Source organism: Vombatus ursinus, unplaced genomic scaffold (genome assembly GCF_900497805.2).
Source record: "Vombatus ursinus unplaced genomic scaffold, bare-nosed wombat genome assembly UNPS02009770.1, whole genome shotgun sequence".
In the NCBI taxonomy this organism is placed as follows: domain Eukaryota; kingdom Metazoa; phylum Chordata; class Mammalia; order Diprotodontia; family Vombatidae; genus Vombatus; species Vombatus ursinus.
The window spans coordinates 15,350,026-15,365,206 of record NW_020949548.1 but is presented as its reverse complement, the minus strand read 5'-3'; the positions used below and the strand labels follow the sequence as shown (position 1 = coordinate 15,365,206).

The 15,181-nt window shown below is 44.4% G+C and overlaps 1 protein-coding gene across 3 annotated transcripts in view; it reads right to left on the bottom strand.

Moving 5' to 3' along the window:
• Positions 1 to 4,127: 4,127 nt before the first annotated feature.
• Positions 4,128 to 15,181, bottom strand: part of RIC3 (RIC3 acetylcholine receptor chaperone) — a 39,137-nt gene continuing 28,083 nt past the window's right edge. The window contains exons 5-6 of one of the 3 annotated variants that reach the window (XM_027852593.1): positions 7,426 to 7,571; positions 4,128 to 6,387 (exon numbers count right to left, since the gene is read on the bottom strand). In XM_027852593.1, the coding sequence (XP_027708394.1) occupies positions 5,927 to 6,387; positions 7,426 to 7,571 (607 nt within the window). In that variant the 3' untranslated portion in view covers positions 4,128 to 5,926. Of the gene's footprint in view, positions 6,388 to 6,832; positions 7,012 to 7,425; positions 7,572 to 13,615; positions 13,667 to 15,181 lie in introns of those variants that run through there. The other 2 variants (XM_027852594.1, XM_027852595.1) reach the window with 2 other exon arrangements.

Below are 15,181 nucleotides of genomic sequence, written 5' to 3'. Positions count from 1 at the left end.
TTTCTGAATCACGTGCATTTCACAAGCAGTGTTTGCAGGTCTCTTGGTCTTTCCCAAATTCTTGGGCCTGCACCTACAAACTTGTGGCCTTTTGAGGTCTGGTGGAAACTACATAAGCATGGTGTCAGACATGTAAATTGGGGGGTAATTTTGGAAGAGTTAGGACTTTAATTTTAACTTGGAAAAACACAAAATATCTATGTGACTAGGGTTCCCTTCCCTTCTGTAAGCCTGGGTTTCTTCATTAATAAAACATGGGGGTTGGACTAGGTCATTAAGGTCCAGTACAGGTTCATTCAAATTTTAAGTTCAAGAGAGAGATAAAGTTGAGATACGACAAAGCCCCTGCCATCATGGGGCTTACAGTCTAGTGAGGACATGGCATACATACACAACTAACTAATACAGTAAAGAAGACAAAGTCATCTGCTATCAGTGTAGGGGGTAGGACTGGATTAAGATTTTAAGGAGAGAGGAAAAGGGTTACAATAGTTGTTGTAGGGAATGTGACAGTGAATCTTGGCCATAGCATCAAGGGAGCTACTATATGAGAAAGAGCCTGGGAAAATCAGGAGAGTTTGGGAGGACTGGAGTTAATGATAAAGCTAAAAAGTTGACTAAAAGGATTGCTGAGCAGCTAAGGATTGGAACCCTAAATTAGTAAGGGATACATTCATTCAGTAGCTTCATTTTCTCTAGCAGTGCTCAATACCTTGGGAATGGATGTGGAAAAGTCAGATATGGAAATGTTTCCTAGGGTTGAGAATTAGGAGGGTAGAAGGAATGACCAGTTAAAGGGATAAGTAATTCCAGTATGGTGTCCAGGGAATCATTGAAATAGGTCAAGATTGAGTAGGGAGGTAAGTGAAGCCATAATGTGAGGTGTAGACTGGGACAAGATGGAGGGGTTGAGGAATTGAAAAGCATGATGAGTAAGAGTGGGAGAGGGTAGAAAGAGGAGGTTGGGGGTGGAGAGGGGAATCTGGAATCCAAGATTTAGAGGTGGTGGTGGTAGTGGGTCCCACAGGATAGAGAAGCATGGCCTTGGAAGTCTGACTAAGGTGGGAGTAGAATTAGAAATCACAGGAGTTGAAGCATTTGGAGAACTGTGAGAACAGGGTACATGAATAATGAAGTAGTTGGCAGTACAAATCAGGTAAATTGGGTGTTAATGTCATTGGGGAAGGAGGGAGTGTGTCCTGGAGGTCAGCAGATGATAAACAAGTGGATATGGTGGTATAATCAAATGGCATGAACTTGGATGGAGGGAAGATTGAATTATGGTGGGAGAATTGTGATCTAGAAGGGGCAAAAGGGAGCAAGAGTAACCTGACCCTTCTTCTCCACTCTTAAGTTGTGGGATAGCGAGATCAAGAAAAACCTTTGTCAGAGAAGACTGAGAGATGTGTCCTCAGGGTACAACTCAGATTTCAGTTAATGAGGGGAGAAGGAATATTTGAGGTTTAGGGGTTTGTTTAGAACTGGGGTTCATATAGGAACAATGGAGTAGACTGGAAGAGAGACCCAATTTGGCCAGAGAATAAGCCATGGGAGTGTGGTAGGGCTGTTCTGGATCAGAGGAGCACAGGATAAGAAGGAAGGGTGTGTAACCTGATACTGACTGATGGAGACAGGAGAACTAAGAGGCGGGAGAGTAGACGGAGCAGCATGTTAGCTATCAGGAAGAAGGGAACCAGTGAGGAGAAATGAGCTGACAACATGAATAATTAACAGTTCCCAAGGTTTTAATCAGAATGTTGAGATGGAATATTGGTGTTTTAGAGTGTGGCCTCACAGAAGTTCTTGAGGCCCTTGAGCTTACAGCAAAAGAAAAAAGCTGAAATTGTACTCCCACCAACCTTCCAGATGTTCTCAGGACCTCTGGATAATGGCCTTAGTGCTCCCAGCAAAGGAGGGAACCAAGGAGCTACAGCCCTGCCTTCTTCTATCCACTCCCAGATGTTTTCAGATTCCCTAAGGGAATGAGCTTTGGAATTCCATAATTCTATGAAACAGGGTTAAAATGTCCAATTTCTGCAGTTGTACTCCACTCATTCCACTCTTGGTCCTGTCAGTCGCCTGAATACAAAAATGGGTTTTGGCTCAAATCTCTTCTAATCCCAAATCTCCCAACTAGATTCCATTATTAGTTCTGGACGGCTGCTGAGTTCAGAACATGTCTCCATTCAGCAGAAGTCCTTATTGATCATATCTACTTCTTCCTGGAAGGAGGCAGCTCAGTGATGGTAACCACATTTTAGGTGGGATATTGACCAGCCACCTCCACTAAAGTCTAAAGTCTCACTGTGGTATGAAAGTGATCTCAAAGTCCAAGCTCTGGAGGTCTCACACTAAGCTGCAAAGGCCTTAATTACAGACCTAGTGATGGACTGTTGTCTAAGGATGAGCCCAGCTAACTTCAATCTCGAGGTGGGCTACAAGGTAATGAATTTTTTTTTGGCCATAGCAACTCTCAAAGGCCATCAATTATGTTATGATCTACTAAGGGGCTGCAATCTATATCAGTGGAGGGAGCAACTACACTGATGAAGTACATCCTTGAAGTGTTGAGGGAAGTACAGAGTAGCTGAATTGAGTACTAAAAAGGGTAGTCAGCATGAGGAGAGGGCTTAAAACCATGCCATCTTTTTTTTTTTGGTAAGGCAATTGGGGTTAAGTGACTTGCCCAGGGTCATGCAGCTAGTAAGTATCAAGTATCTGAAGCCAGATTTGAACTCAGGTCCTCCTGACTCCAAGGCCAGAGCTCTATCCACTGCACCACCTAGCTGCCTCAAAACCACGCCATCTTAAAATCAGCTGAAAGAACTGGGAATGGGTGGGCTGGATGGAGAGGTAGGGGGTGGCATGGGGAACATGATGTCTCCCCCCAATCTGAATGGTTATTGTTTGGAGGAGTCATTAGGCTTGTTCTTGATTCTAGAAGCAATGGGTGAAAACTGCACAGAAGCTGATTTCAGCTTAATATATATATATAATAAAAGCAAAAATAAAACTATTTCCTTATAACCAGCTGGTGAAATAGGCTGCTTCAGGAGGTGGTGAGCTCTCAGCACTGAACATCTTCAAACAGCACAGATAATGACATTCTGGAGATTCCTGTGGGGGTCCTTCCTGCTCAAGTAACTTATACCCAGAATTAGTGGGCTGCGGAAGTGTCTTCCAGTTCTGAGACACAATGAGCTTTTCTCCATGGGCTTAGCCCTTCCCAGATAGGGACAAGCTCAGAAATAGCTTCCAGGGAAGGCCTTGTTCCTTCTTTCTAGGCTCCCTGAACTTTACTCACCTGCCCTCAAGGTCTTCTCCTATTCATGTAGGGATGGGGTACTGGGGTGAGCAATAGGAAGGCCTGTACCAGAAGCCCCATCCACACAGGGAATGGTATGACCACTAGGGTAGAAAGGTGTTTCTGGGTTTGGAAGTGCTTAGGAAGACCAAGGTGGCTGACAACATTGGGGCAGAGTCATTTTAAAATCAGATTATATTTAAAAAGCTTAGAAATCTTCCATGTAAAATTAGCAGAGGTATCTTCACCTTCTTTCAGAGGGAGCAGCTCTGGGGTAGCTGCTCCCATTTTCCTTTGCTTCATTATTTTCTTGCCAAGAAGAATAACATTGGGGCCATAGAGGACAGAAAAAAGATGGCTGATGGGGAAATGAAACCCCAAATAAGTAGCAGAGAAGACAGCATGTCACTTAGCTTAAACAGACTACATGCCAGGGAAATAAAAGAACTGGCAGAAAGGAATGTTGAGATGCCATCAGAGATCTCTGGAAGACTGTAGAGAAAAGGGACAGGGCAGCAAGGTGGTGCAGTGCATAGAGTGCCCGGCCTGGAGGCAGGAAAACTCACCTTCCTGTGTTCAAATCCAGCCTCAGATACTTAGTAGCTGAGTGACCCTGAGCAAGTCACTTAACAGTTTGCCTCAGTTTCCTCATCTGTAAAATGAGCTGGAGAAGGAAATGGCAAATCACTCCAGTATTTTTACCAAGAAAACCTCAAATGGCGTTGAACAGTTGGACACAACTGAAAAATGACTTCACAGCAACAAGAAGAGAAAGGGAAAGGATATGCAGCATGAGAAATGACAAATGTTCAGGTTTAAAAAAAAAAAAAGGAAATGAATAGAGCTAGCTAGCCCAATGAATGTGATTTCCTGGTAAAGTTCTAGAACATAACACTAAAGGGATGGTAATGAGAATGCTCCATGGAAAACAGATCATGTCAAACCGACCTCATTTCCTTTTTTGACAGGGCTACTAAATTGGCAGACCAGGGGAATGATACAGATACAATTTACCTAGATTTTTGCTAAGTACTTGACAAAATCTCTCATCTTATTCTTGCAGAAAAGACTGGAGAATGTGGGTCAAATTAGGTGGAGCTGGAGTTGGCTGGGTGGGTAGACCCCAGAAGTAATTATTACTGATTGGTTTGATGCCACCTTAAAGTGGAGTCTTGACTGGAGTATCAGTTAATATTTTTATCAATGATTTAGATGAAGGTATAAATACAATATGCCTACAAAATCTGCAAATGACAAAAATCCAGGACAGATAGCTAACATTTTGGATGAATGAGACAGAATCGAAAACTAACAGGCTAGAACATTGGGCTGAATCAATTTAATAAGATGAGATGTCATATAGATAAATGTAAAGTCTTGTGACTGGGTTCAAAAAATCAGTTTTATAAATGCAAGGTCAGTGGTGTGGCTAGAAGAAATTCATCTGAAAAATATCTGTAGGTTTTGGTGGACTGCAATTCATGAGTCAATAGGGTGGTTTGATGGCTAAAAAGTTAATGTTATCTGAGGCTACATTAAGAGAAGTGTAGTTCTAGGACTAAGGAGGTAATGATCCTGGGTTCCCTGCCCTCATCTGGTTTTGCACCTTGCATTTTAGGGAGGAAGCTGAAGGTGACCATTTGGATGGTGAAGGACCTCAACTGAGATAATGTCACGGGAGGAGCAGATGAAGGGAAGTAGAGATGTTAGCCTGAAGAAGACATAGGGAAGACAGGGCAGATGCCTTAAAGGATTTGGAGGGTTCTTATTTGGAATAAAGATTAGAGTTATTCTGATTAAATCCTGGGAGCAGATTTGGGAGCAATAGATAGAGAAACAGGGAGGAAAATTTAGACTTGATGTCAGGAAAAACTTCTAAACAACTAGAGCTCTTTCCAAAAAAGTGGAATTGGCAGCTTCAGAAGGTAGCATGTTGTCCCTCACTGGAGGTATTCAAGCAAAGGCTGAATGACTACTTGTCAGGGATGCTGTAGATAGGATGGACCAGGATGGACTCTTAAGAGTCCATGTATGCTCCCAGAAATTCCTCTGCTCAGCGACAGCCACGCTTAGAAAGAGGTTCATTCTACATTTAACCTATGACACAACTCAGTTACCTGCTAAATCCTAATGAACTACAAAATGAAATCAGTCTCTCCTTCGAAGGAAACTTCCAGTCTTCTCACTACACTCAAACTCACATAACTAGGCAACCTGGGGCTTATCTCTTCATGAGTGGCTGCCTGCCAACGTCTGCCCACCTAAAGGAAGGCCACTTGTGGCTACTACTCCTGGACAGAAGGAACGGGCTATACTTCCAGGCTGGCTTCCTGTCCTCTGCAGAGGCAGGCAAATTGGGAATTATTAATAGGTAAGGATTACTGAATGCACTGACTATTCTGAGAAGCCGGAAGAGGAAGAGCGTAGCTATGACACCTCTTGTCCTCACATCTATCTCTGCATTGCTCTGCATGTCATCAAAAAATGTGGCCTGGAGGAAGGTGGTATCAGCTACACTGGACCAGCCTCACAGAGGAGGAGATGAGGAAGAGCTACACAGGCCACTGGGCGAAAGGTTGAGGCCCAATCGAGTGGGTTAACTTCTGGACTTGCGGCCTTGATTCATTCAAAACCCAGAAGGTTTCGTTTCCTTAGCATGCCCGCCTCCTCTGCCCCCTCCAATCTGTTTCCCAGCACTGCCTCTCTGGAATACAGGTGTGTTTCTTCCAGCTCTCTGCCATCCAAGGGGAATGCCATGTTCTCTGCTATGATGGCAGGATCGGCCTCTTCGTGCTGACAGCAAGTGCACTCTAACTCCTGGCTTGGAGGCAGGACTCTGTCCTGGTCACTAAAACTGACAGTCTTGTCTTTTGGGGCTTGGCAGTCCTGGCTGACCTCACCCAGGTCAACGGGTAGACTCTCACAGCACAAATGATCCTCCTCTTCCCCTAGCCCCCCCATTCTTTCTGCTATCTCTTCAGCAGAAGCTTGGTTCGAGTCAGGGTAATCCACTAGGATTGTATCTGGCCTTTGCTTGACACAGTCAGAAAGGTCATAAACTGGGTACGTCTCTTCTGGGTAGCCTACACAGAAAAACGGAGAAAAAGGCTTGAGATACCCTTTCAAGAAATGAAACACAGGGTTAAAAGAAAGATTCAGAGAAGGCAGCCATCCTGAAAAATCCTTTCGAGAAGCCTACAGATGATCCTAATGGTTTTGAAGTTTCACTTGGGCAAATGCTCAGCAATTTGGTTGACTGTCCAAATGCTCTCAGAAACACAAACCAATTCAGATAAAAATACCTTCCTGAGCATGGAGAACTAGAAAATGGGTTTATAAATGACTCTGCACTCAGGAAAATATACTTTGGCATCTCTGTTTCAACCCCCCCCCCCCACCCCCCCCCCCCACACAGAGCTTTCTTCTGTAGGACCGAAGAGGAAGATTAAACAAACAGCTAAAACCTTCCACTTGAAGAATTACGCCAAACGCCAGCTGAAGGAGGCACAACTAATGTTTACAGTTTATATTTGGAACCATTTTAAGAGCTTCCTGCCGGGAGAAAAAGACAACACTTTGTGAATCCTACTTAGCAACACAATTGAAATAGTTGGTGAGCATCAGGTACAGAGCAGGACGTGCTTGAGATCCTGGATGCCAAGCACCGTGCTTTCCAAAGACAGAATTCCCATTGTCGATTTCTTTGCCTTCACAAAATAGAACAAAAGAACAGAACAGACCCGGTAAATAAAGTAAGGAATGCAGGAGGTACGGTGCTGAATCCTGGCTCCGATAATGAGAAAAAACAAAAATGTTGCCAAATTAAGGAAAGTAATGAAATAAATCTATGTCAGCCAAGCCCCAGCCCGAGAGGCAGATGGGCCGGGCTGCAGCTCATGTGCCAGGGCTGGCAATGGGCCTCCTGCTTGCTGCACAATGTGAAAAGCTGGAGAATTCAAAATCCATTTGCACATTATTATAATTGGTAAGCTCAACCTTAATGTAAAACATTTTCAGCCCGCACATCCTGACTAGGAGGCCTCTTGCTGGATTCCACTCAGGGCCTGCAGAGGCTTTTTCTTTGCGGACAGGGAACAGAGAATTAGGGGGGAGCTGTTTACCTTCCCAATCCTCCATGTAAGGGGCTTCCTCGGCCTCCTTCTCAGGAGAGGGGCTGTCGAGAAGTTTTCCCTCCTTCATGACCCTGGTAATTTCTCGCAGTTGCTGCAACAGCCGTTTTTCCTGGTCCGAAGTCACGTTCTGTGCCCTGCTCAGAGGGGTCAGACACAACTCAGTTATCTCCTAAATCCCAATAGGCAAGGATTCCCCCACAGCCCAATACAGTGACCTGCCCCTGTCCTAAACAAGGGAGCTCAAAGACAGGAGGGGGTTTGGTTACTGGCCGCAGTGATCACTTAGGTTAGCAAAAGATGTCTTTCTTTCCACAAAAGAACCGAGAAAAGTATCTTAGGTTATCCCTACATGAGTTCCTGGATCCTAAGGTAGAAGTAAGCGAACAAATCCCCGAGATGCTATTCCTGGCTTGTTCCAGAAGCACCCAGGCCTGGCTGCCTTTCTCTCTCTTTCAGTGACTGGAAGGTGATGTCATAGGTAACTGGCCCCTCTTGAAAGTCTGGGCAAGGTCACTTCAGGCGTCCTGCCAATGAATAGTTTATAAAAAAGCATTTAGGTTACTGAGTAGTCTGTCTCAGCCCAGGAAACATTTATGGATTTAAAAAGTGTTGCTCTCTGGTATGGCCATGGGAGGGAGCCCTTCCATTTTATAATCATCTCCCCGATCCTGGCCGCCACATGCTAGTACTCATGGCTAGAACGGGAAAGGATCTTTAAGATGATCGAATTCAGCTCCCTGCATTTTGTCCCAGGTGAAACTGATGCCCGTAGTGAGAGGGTGTCTTCCCTAGGTGGCCTGTGTAATAAGCAGCAGGGCCGCGATTCAAGCCTGGAATTCTGACTCAATGTCCAGCGCTCTTCCTACGACATATAGGACACCGTCCCTCTAATCTGCCATGCCACCTCGGCCTTGCTTGCTTAGCACAGCCCACAAGAATGGAAATGGCATCATGGCTCTGACACGGTCAGGATCTTTTATGATAAGGAAATAAAAGGAGGCAGTAGGGTATAGTGGGAAGTCCAATGGAATTGGGGGGAGGGGCGGGGCAGATCTGGGTTCAAATATTGCTTTATCACTTAGTAGTTGTATCCTTAGGGGCAGCTAGGTGGCTCTGCGGATAGATCATTGGGCTTGGAATCAGGAAGATTTGAGTTCAGAAATCTGGCCTCAGACAATTACCAGCTCTTTTACCTTCGACAAGTCACTTAACTCTTTTTTGCTTCAGTTCCTCATCTGTAAAATGGGGACATACTGGAGAAGGAAATGGCAAAACCACTCCAGGGGTCACGTAGACACTACTGAACAACAGTTATTAAAACTTAAACCAGGAAGAGCCTTGTAGAGGTGAATAGGACTAAAAAGTAAGGCCTTTCTTCTAGCATGATGAAGTGTTCTGGATGAAGCTTAATTTGCCTTGCCTGGGGGGATCAGAGAGCAGATGCCCTCTAAAAGAGGTAGTTAGGGAAGGAGAGAAAAAGAGAGATGAGAGGAGGGGGACCCAGCTCAGAGAGGGGGCATCTGAAAAGCTCCTCTCTCAGGGAGTGTGTGGTAACGGAAGAGGAGGCAGAGCACGAACCTGGAGGAATTCCTGGACCACACAGCAGATCACAGGACTAGGCCTGTAGCAGAGCTGAGGAGCACCAGGGAACAAAGCCACACCGCGGACACAGGTTTTAGGCCACAGGTTACCAAAAAAATGAAGAGACTGAATTAGCCTCTAAGGTTCCTTCCAGGATCATATGTGACTGTTTTTCCTCTCGACATCTCCGAGGTAGCAAAACAAAACAATGTGTGTGTGTGTGTGTGTGTGTGTGTGTGTGTGTGTGTATACACACGCATACACACACATACAGTCATCTTTCCATAAGCCATTTCCATATGACCGGGCGGAAATGGATAACACCACCATAACTCCCATTTCCACAGCATGTCACAAGGTCCTTTCGTCCCAACAATCCTATGAGATATACAAATATTATTATTCCCATTTTACTGTGGAGGAAACTGAAGTTTCAAAGAGGGTAAGTGATATGCCCAAGGTCACACAGCTAAGAAATGGTAAAGCCAGCATCAAACTAAGGTCTCCTGATTCCAAGTTTGGGGCTCTCAGGAATATGCCCTGCTGAATCACTTCAGATTCATGCTGTGAATAATGCAGAGAATTCACAAAGGGGCCCAACCCTGAAAAAAGGCTTCCTTGGTCATTTAAATTCAATTCAACATATATTTATTAAGAATCTACTACATGCGGGACACTGCAGTGGGTGGAGAAGCCTTGCACGGCTTTACTATCTCCAGTTCGGATCAAGTCCTCTGCCACAATGGAAGCCAATTTCCCTAAAATGCCTCACAATTCAAAAACAGCCAAGAGTGTTGTCAATTTCTGCACTCTTGTCAGTTCCCTCCCCATTTTCATTTGGTTTCTAATCAATCAACAAGCACAATGCCAGGTACTAGATGAGGTGATGGGGATACAAAGGCAAAACTAAAACATCTGTCCCCTAATTGTGGGGCGTTTGGATTGGGAGGGGAAGACACACACATGTTCACATGAGTATATGTGCATATATATACTAATATACAAAATAAATACAAGGTAATTTTTTTTTTTGGTGGAAGCACCTAGCATCTGGAAAGGGCATCAGGAAAAGTCCCAGACTGGAGGTGGAATCTGGAACTAGGGATTCTAAGGCGAAGGGAGGAGAAGGTACAGTGTAGACACCCCCTCCTCACATTCTTGGAAAGGCACAGATGAGAAATGAGATGTCAGGAGTAAGGAACTGCAAGACCAGTCTGGCCAGACAAAAAACTGTGAAGGGGTGCAATTGCTAGAGTGATACCCTGTTTATCAGGAGGCCAGACCGTTACCTGTCTGTACCTTCCCTAACACTGGCCTTAACCAGAAGTGCATGGCGAGGCCTGAGAGCTGCTAAAATGGGTGTTATAAAACCCCCATGTTTTGCTCTGCAGATGGGTTCTCCCTTACTCAGAAACACCCCTGCTAACACACGATTCTTTACAAGATTGGTGGTCTAGTTTTCCAGCCAACAGAAAATCAGAAACAGTCAACTAGAAGGGGGAAGGAAGGGCTATCAGAGATACGTAGAAACAATAGCAACAAAAGTCACAGATAAAGATGCCGTGTGAGGGAAGAAAAAGAAGACTCAGCACTCTATTACCACACAGTACAAATAAAGACTCTAAAAATGAATAATTACTCTGAATCGTTAAGAAATGGTTGAATTATATTCAGTATGCTCTGTATAAGAAGAACTTAGATTTCAATAAAAATTGTTAAACATAAAAAGTTGTGTTGTGTTGTTGTTTGCCATTTGGAGAAATCCTGAGAGGCACTGAGAAGACAATGCTAACAAGTGAGAGGTTACTGTTTTGTTAATATGAATGTCTGTTGAGTAGGCACCCACAGGTTGGTGGGCACTGAGCATTCCCGGCTCACCTCAAGTGAAGGAAGGACAAATCCTACTTTCTCTTTTTTTCTTTCTTCCTAAGATTTCTCAGGAGGTCTAGGAGAGGTGCTATATAAAACACCAAGACAGACTCTCTTCTATGAAGTGAAGGGCTGCCACAGGGGATGCAGGGGATGTTATGGACTCAGAGATGAAGAAGCTAGAATTAAACACCAAGAACATTAAGGGAAACCTCTAAAAGGCAAGAGGTCAAGGGGGTAGAGTTCATGCTAGTCAACCCAAACATCTGCTAGGTCGTTTACCTTCAAAAGCAATGCCACACTGCAACAAAAACTTTTTTCTGAATGATCAGTGCTAATGACATTAATGGACAAAATTTTCTCCATCTGCACTCATCTCATGCAAGAAAACGTTCCCTTTCTGAATCAGGTTAGATTCAAACAGGACTCACCAAAAGAAAATGTAACAGTTCTAGCCTCTAGAAATGTGGCCAGTAGCTTCTGAGGTGGTTCATCACTCAGGGACTTGATCTCGTGCATGAAAACTCCTTTGGGCTTCATGATTCACACTTGGGTCGAAAGAACCTTGCAATCAAGTAATCTAAAACAATTTTTATTTTTTTGAGGAGGGTCAGTCATACAATTCAACCAGTTTTGCTTATGGGTCAGATACTCAAATAATCCTTCCATTCATATAAACACTTACTAAATATCTGTCGTGTGTGAGACACTGGGTGAGATACAAAGATAAGTAAAACAGAGACCTTGACCTCAAGCTGCTTACAGACTAGTGAAGGAAAGGAAAAATTCCAGCGTAGCAATGACTCTGGGACTCACTCTTACAGATCAAGGAAGGTTTACTTCTTCCCCTCAGGATTCCAGGGGCTACCCTTGAAGGGTTAGGGGTGTCTGATGCTACTGACTCAAGCCCCCATTCTGGTGTCATCTTCCCACTATTAACTACCAGCTGTTAATGCCTTGGTTTCATGTATCCAGTTAACAGGATTGTTGTGAGGATCAAATGGAATAATAATTGTAAAGTGCTTAGCATAGTGCCTGGTACATAGTAAGCGCTGTATAAATTTTAGCTATTATTATTATTATTATTAACACCAATTAGCTTTTACAAATGGATATTACTTTGAAGATATAATGAGAACAGAAGGACCAACGTTTCCTCACTTTCCACACCCCTAACACCTGGAAGGCACAACTTCCCTTACCAAAGAGGGGGGAACCTGAGGCCTCGAACCCAAGGATTCAGGCAAAGGGCCGCACTCGAGGACTTAGAAGGCCTCATGTGGCCTCGAGGCCGCAGGTTCCCCAACCCTGCCTTATACTCTGTCTTTGGGGAGAGTGGGCTCAGATGCAGCAGAGTTTCTATTTAACATCGGTCCTGTCAGATGCAACATCAGTGTGGTGAATTTGAATCTCAGCCACCCTGGGCTAGGTCCCCAAAGACCCTCCTTGGTCCTTGAGGCTGGACTGATTGACCACTAAGTTCCCCATAGACTCTACTCCCATGCCTGACCTTTCAAAGCTGCCAAGGTCATAGCCACCTCTAGTCTCCATTGGAATGCACACAGCCAGGCAGGAAGGAGTCAGACCAACAGGCCTGGCTCTGGCTGAGCAGAGCCTTTTGAATGCACCTCAGTTTTGATTACACAGTCATTCACGCTCCAAATCTCTCCAAGGTGCATCCCTTACACATTATCATGCTTCTCTGGAAACAGGCCCCCCGAGCCAGGGAACTGCGGCGGCAGAGCATAGGGATGCCCGTTCACCAGTGCCCTGTTATACCTGCACGGTGAAAACTAGACGTCAGAAGTTCTGGTTGTGTTCTGGTCCTACCCTGAAATCACTGTGTGATCTTGGGCAAGCCACTTCTTTCTGAGCCTCAATTTCCTCATCTACAAAATGAGGGATCCTTATGGTTTCAGCTAGGACTAAAAAAAAAAAAAAAAAAATCTCATGATTCCATTCATTTAACAGTGCTTGTTATGAACAAAGCACTCTATGCTGGGTGTGTGTGTGTGTGTGTGTGTGTGTGTGTGTGTGTGTGTGTGTGTACAAAGATAAATAAGGCATAAGTGATCTTTGTAACAAGGAGTTTACTGGCTAGCTTTCAGCTTCATATATAAGTACTTAATTCACTTTTGCTTTCTGAATGCATGAGAGTCATTACCGCTTCTTGGGCTTCTGAGCTCCAAACTGCCAACTCCCCAAGGATTCCTGAACAGGTACTAAGGGAAGTATAAAACCGTATTTAAGTTGAGGCTGTAGACACATGTTCTCTTATAGAGTGAGTCCTTTTAATCAGCAAGCAAGAGGAACTAGGAATCTTAATGCAAGGAGGCAAATTTGACCTCAAAGGTATCACTGAAATGAAACTTGTTACGGGAATAAGCTTCTGATCTGATGTATCTTATTCAAAAGAAACAAGACAGGCAAAAGAGCAGGATGGGGGAGCACTGGGTATCACGTGAAGAAGCCCAAGAATTAAAGAGGGAAAAATGGCAGAGAATGTTTGGGTGAAGATCAGTAAAGGGAAGAAGAAAAACGATTGTATCACTGGAGTGTGACCACCTGGACATTACCGTCCAAGGAAACAGATTAGGGGTTCAAGGGACAGATCACAAACCTGGCACAGAAACGTGATCCAGTAAGGAGGGGCAACTTCACTTATCCAGACGTCTGCGGAGCTCTCCCACTTCAAAAGCATGGCAGCTAATAATCTCTTGACTTGTCTTGGAATTAAAATGCCAAGATTCAGTGACTGATTTGATGTGAAGGGCAAAACCTAAGGATTCAAAGGGACAGGGTATAGAATCCTGCCAGCCCCCAAACCCTACCTTGGTCTGGATACCAGGTTAGACTAGCTGAGTGGTCCAGAGACACAGGGAAGCACTCTCAGGTAATCCCCAAACCCTACCAATCATATAAAAAAACTCCTTGAGAGGAGCTGGTTGGCAGGGAATAGTTCACCCCATAGCCCACAGCATCGCCATCTTGTGATTTCTTCAAGCCTGGCCCTTGGGGGCCTGTGAAAGAAGTATTCCTCCCTTCCCATGGATGGGGACTGTATGTTGTTATTACATGGCCATGTACAAGTTGTTGTAAGGTATGTCTTTAAAGGGCTGGGGATCAACACTTGCTGGACAAAGAAAGACAGCCTGAACAGAACGGAGAGCAGTGGGTAAAGTCAGCAACAGGATAGGGAGATGGTAGATAGTTCACTACCCTCAGTGGGTTCCACTCATACTCATCCTTCCTGACAGTGATCAGTGTGTGTGTGTGTGTGTGTGTGTGTGTGTGTGTGTGTGTGTGTGTTTGTCTGTTAGGCAGGGGAGAGTAGGACCACTGGGGGCTGGGAGGGGATGGAGACTTGGTACAGAAAAGGGCCAAAAGGCTGGGTTTCAGTGTAGGCAAGGACCCAGGTCTGTCTCCTAAAAAGCATCTTGGTGGATACTCTTGCCACCAGCCCAGGCCCAGAGGCATGTTACACTGGGACACGGGCAGGAAAGCCTGCGAAGTTGTACCAGCCTTTGTGACTTGACTGGGGTATCTCAGGGAAAAGATCCTTGATCTGTAACTCTAGTGAAATGTCTATCAATGTCATCTACTTTCTTTAAACATTTTCAAAAAATCCAAACTTAATAAACGTGAACTAAGATGACCATTTTCATATACGCAAACAGAAAGAAAGGATTATAGATGAAACTGTAATGCTCTGTTATGTAAAGCTTGCTTTTCTTTTTTAATACATAATAAATTCATCATGGTGCTTTCAAAATTGTCCTACTTGTCTGGATTTCTTCTGGCTTTTCTTCTTTTATCTTCTCAGCATTTCAAAATGTTTCAACAACTCTTTCTTTCCTCCTTTCCTTTTTTCCTCCTTTCTTTCTTTCCTCTTTTCTTTCTCTTTCTTTCCTCAACCCTATTTCCTCCTTTGCCTCCCTCACCATTGAGAAAACAAAAACCATCGTAACAAATATGCACAATCAAACAAAAACCATCGTAACAATATGCACAATCGAACAAATTCCCACATTGGCTGGATACAAAAATAAATAGCCCAATCTTGTTTTGGCCAGGAGGTATATGCCTTACTTCCTATTTCTCTGGGATCACTTGTTTCCATCATCACTTCTCCTGCATTATTGCAAAAGCTTCCCTTGAAAGTACTTCTCTTGGGACAGCCAGGTGGCACAGTGGATAGAGCTCTGGCCCTGGATTCAGGAAGACCCGAGTTCAAATTCGGCCTCAGACACATAACACTTACTAGCTGTGTGACCCTGGGCAAGTCACTTAATCC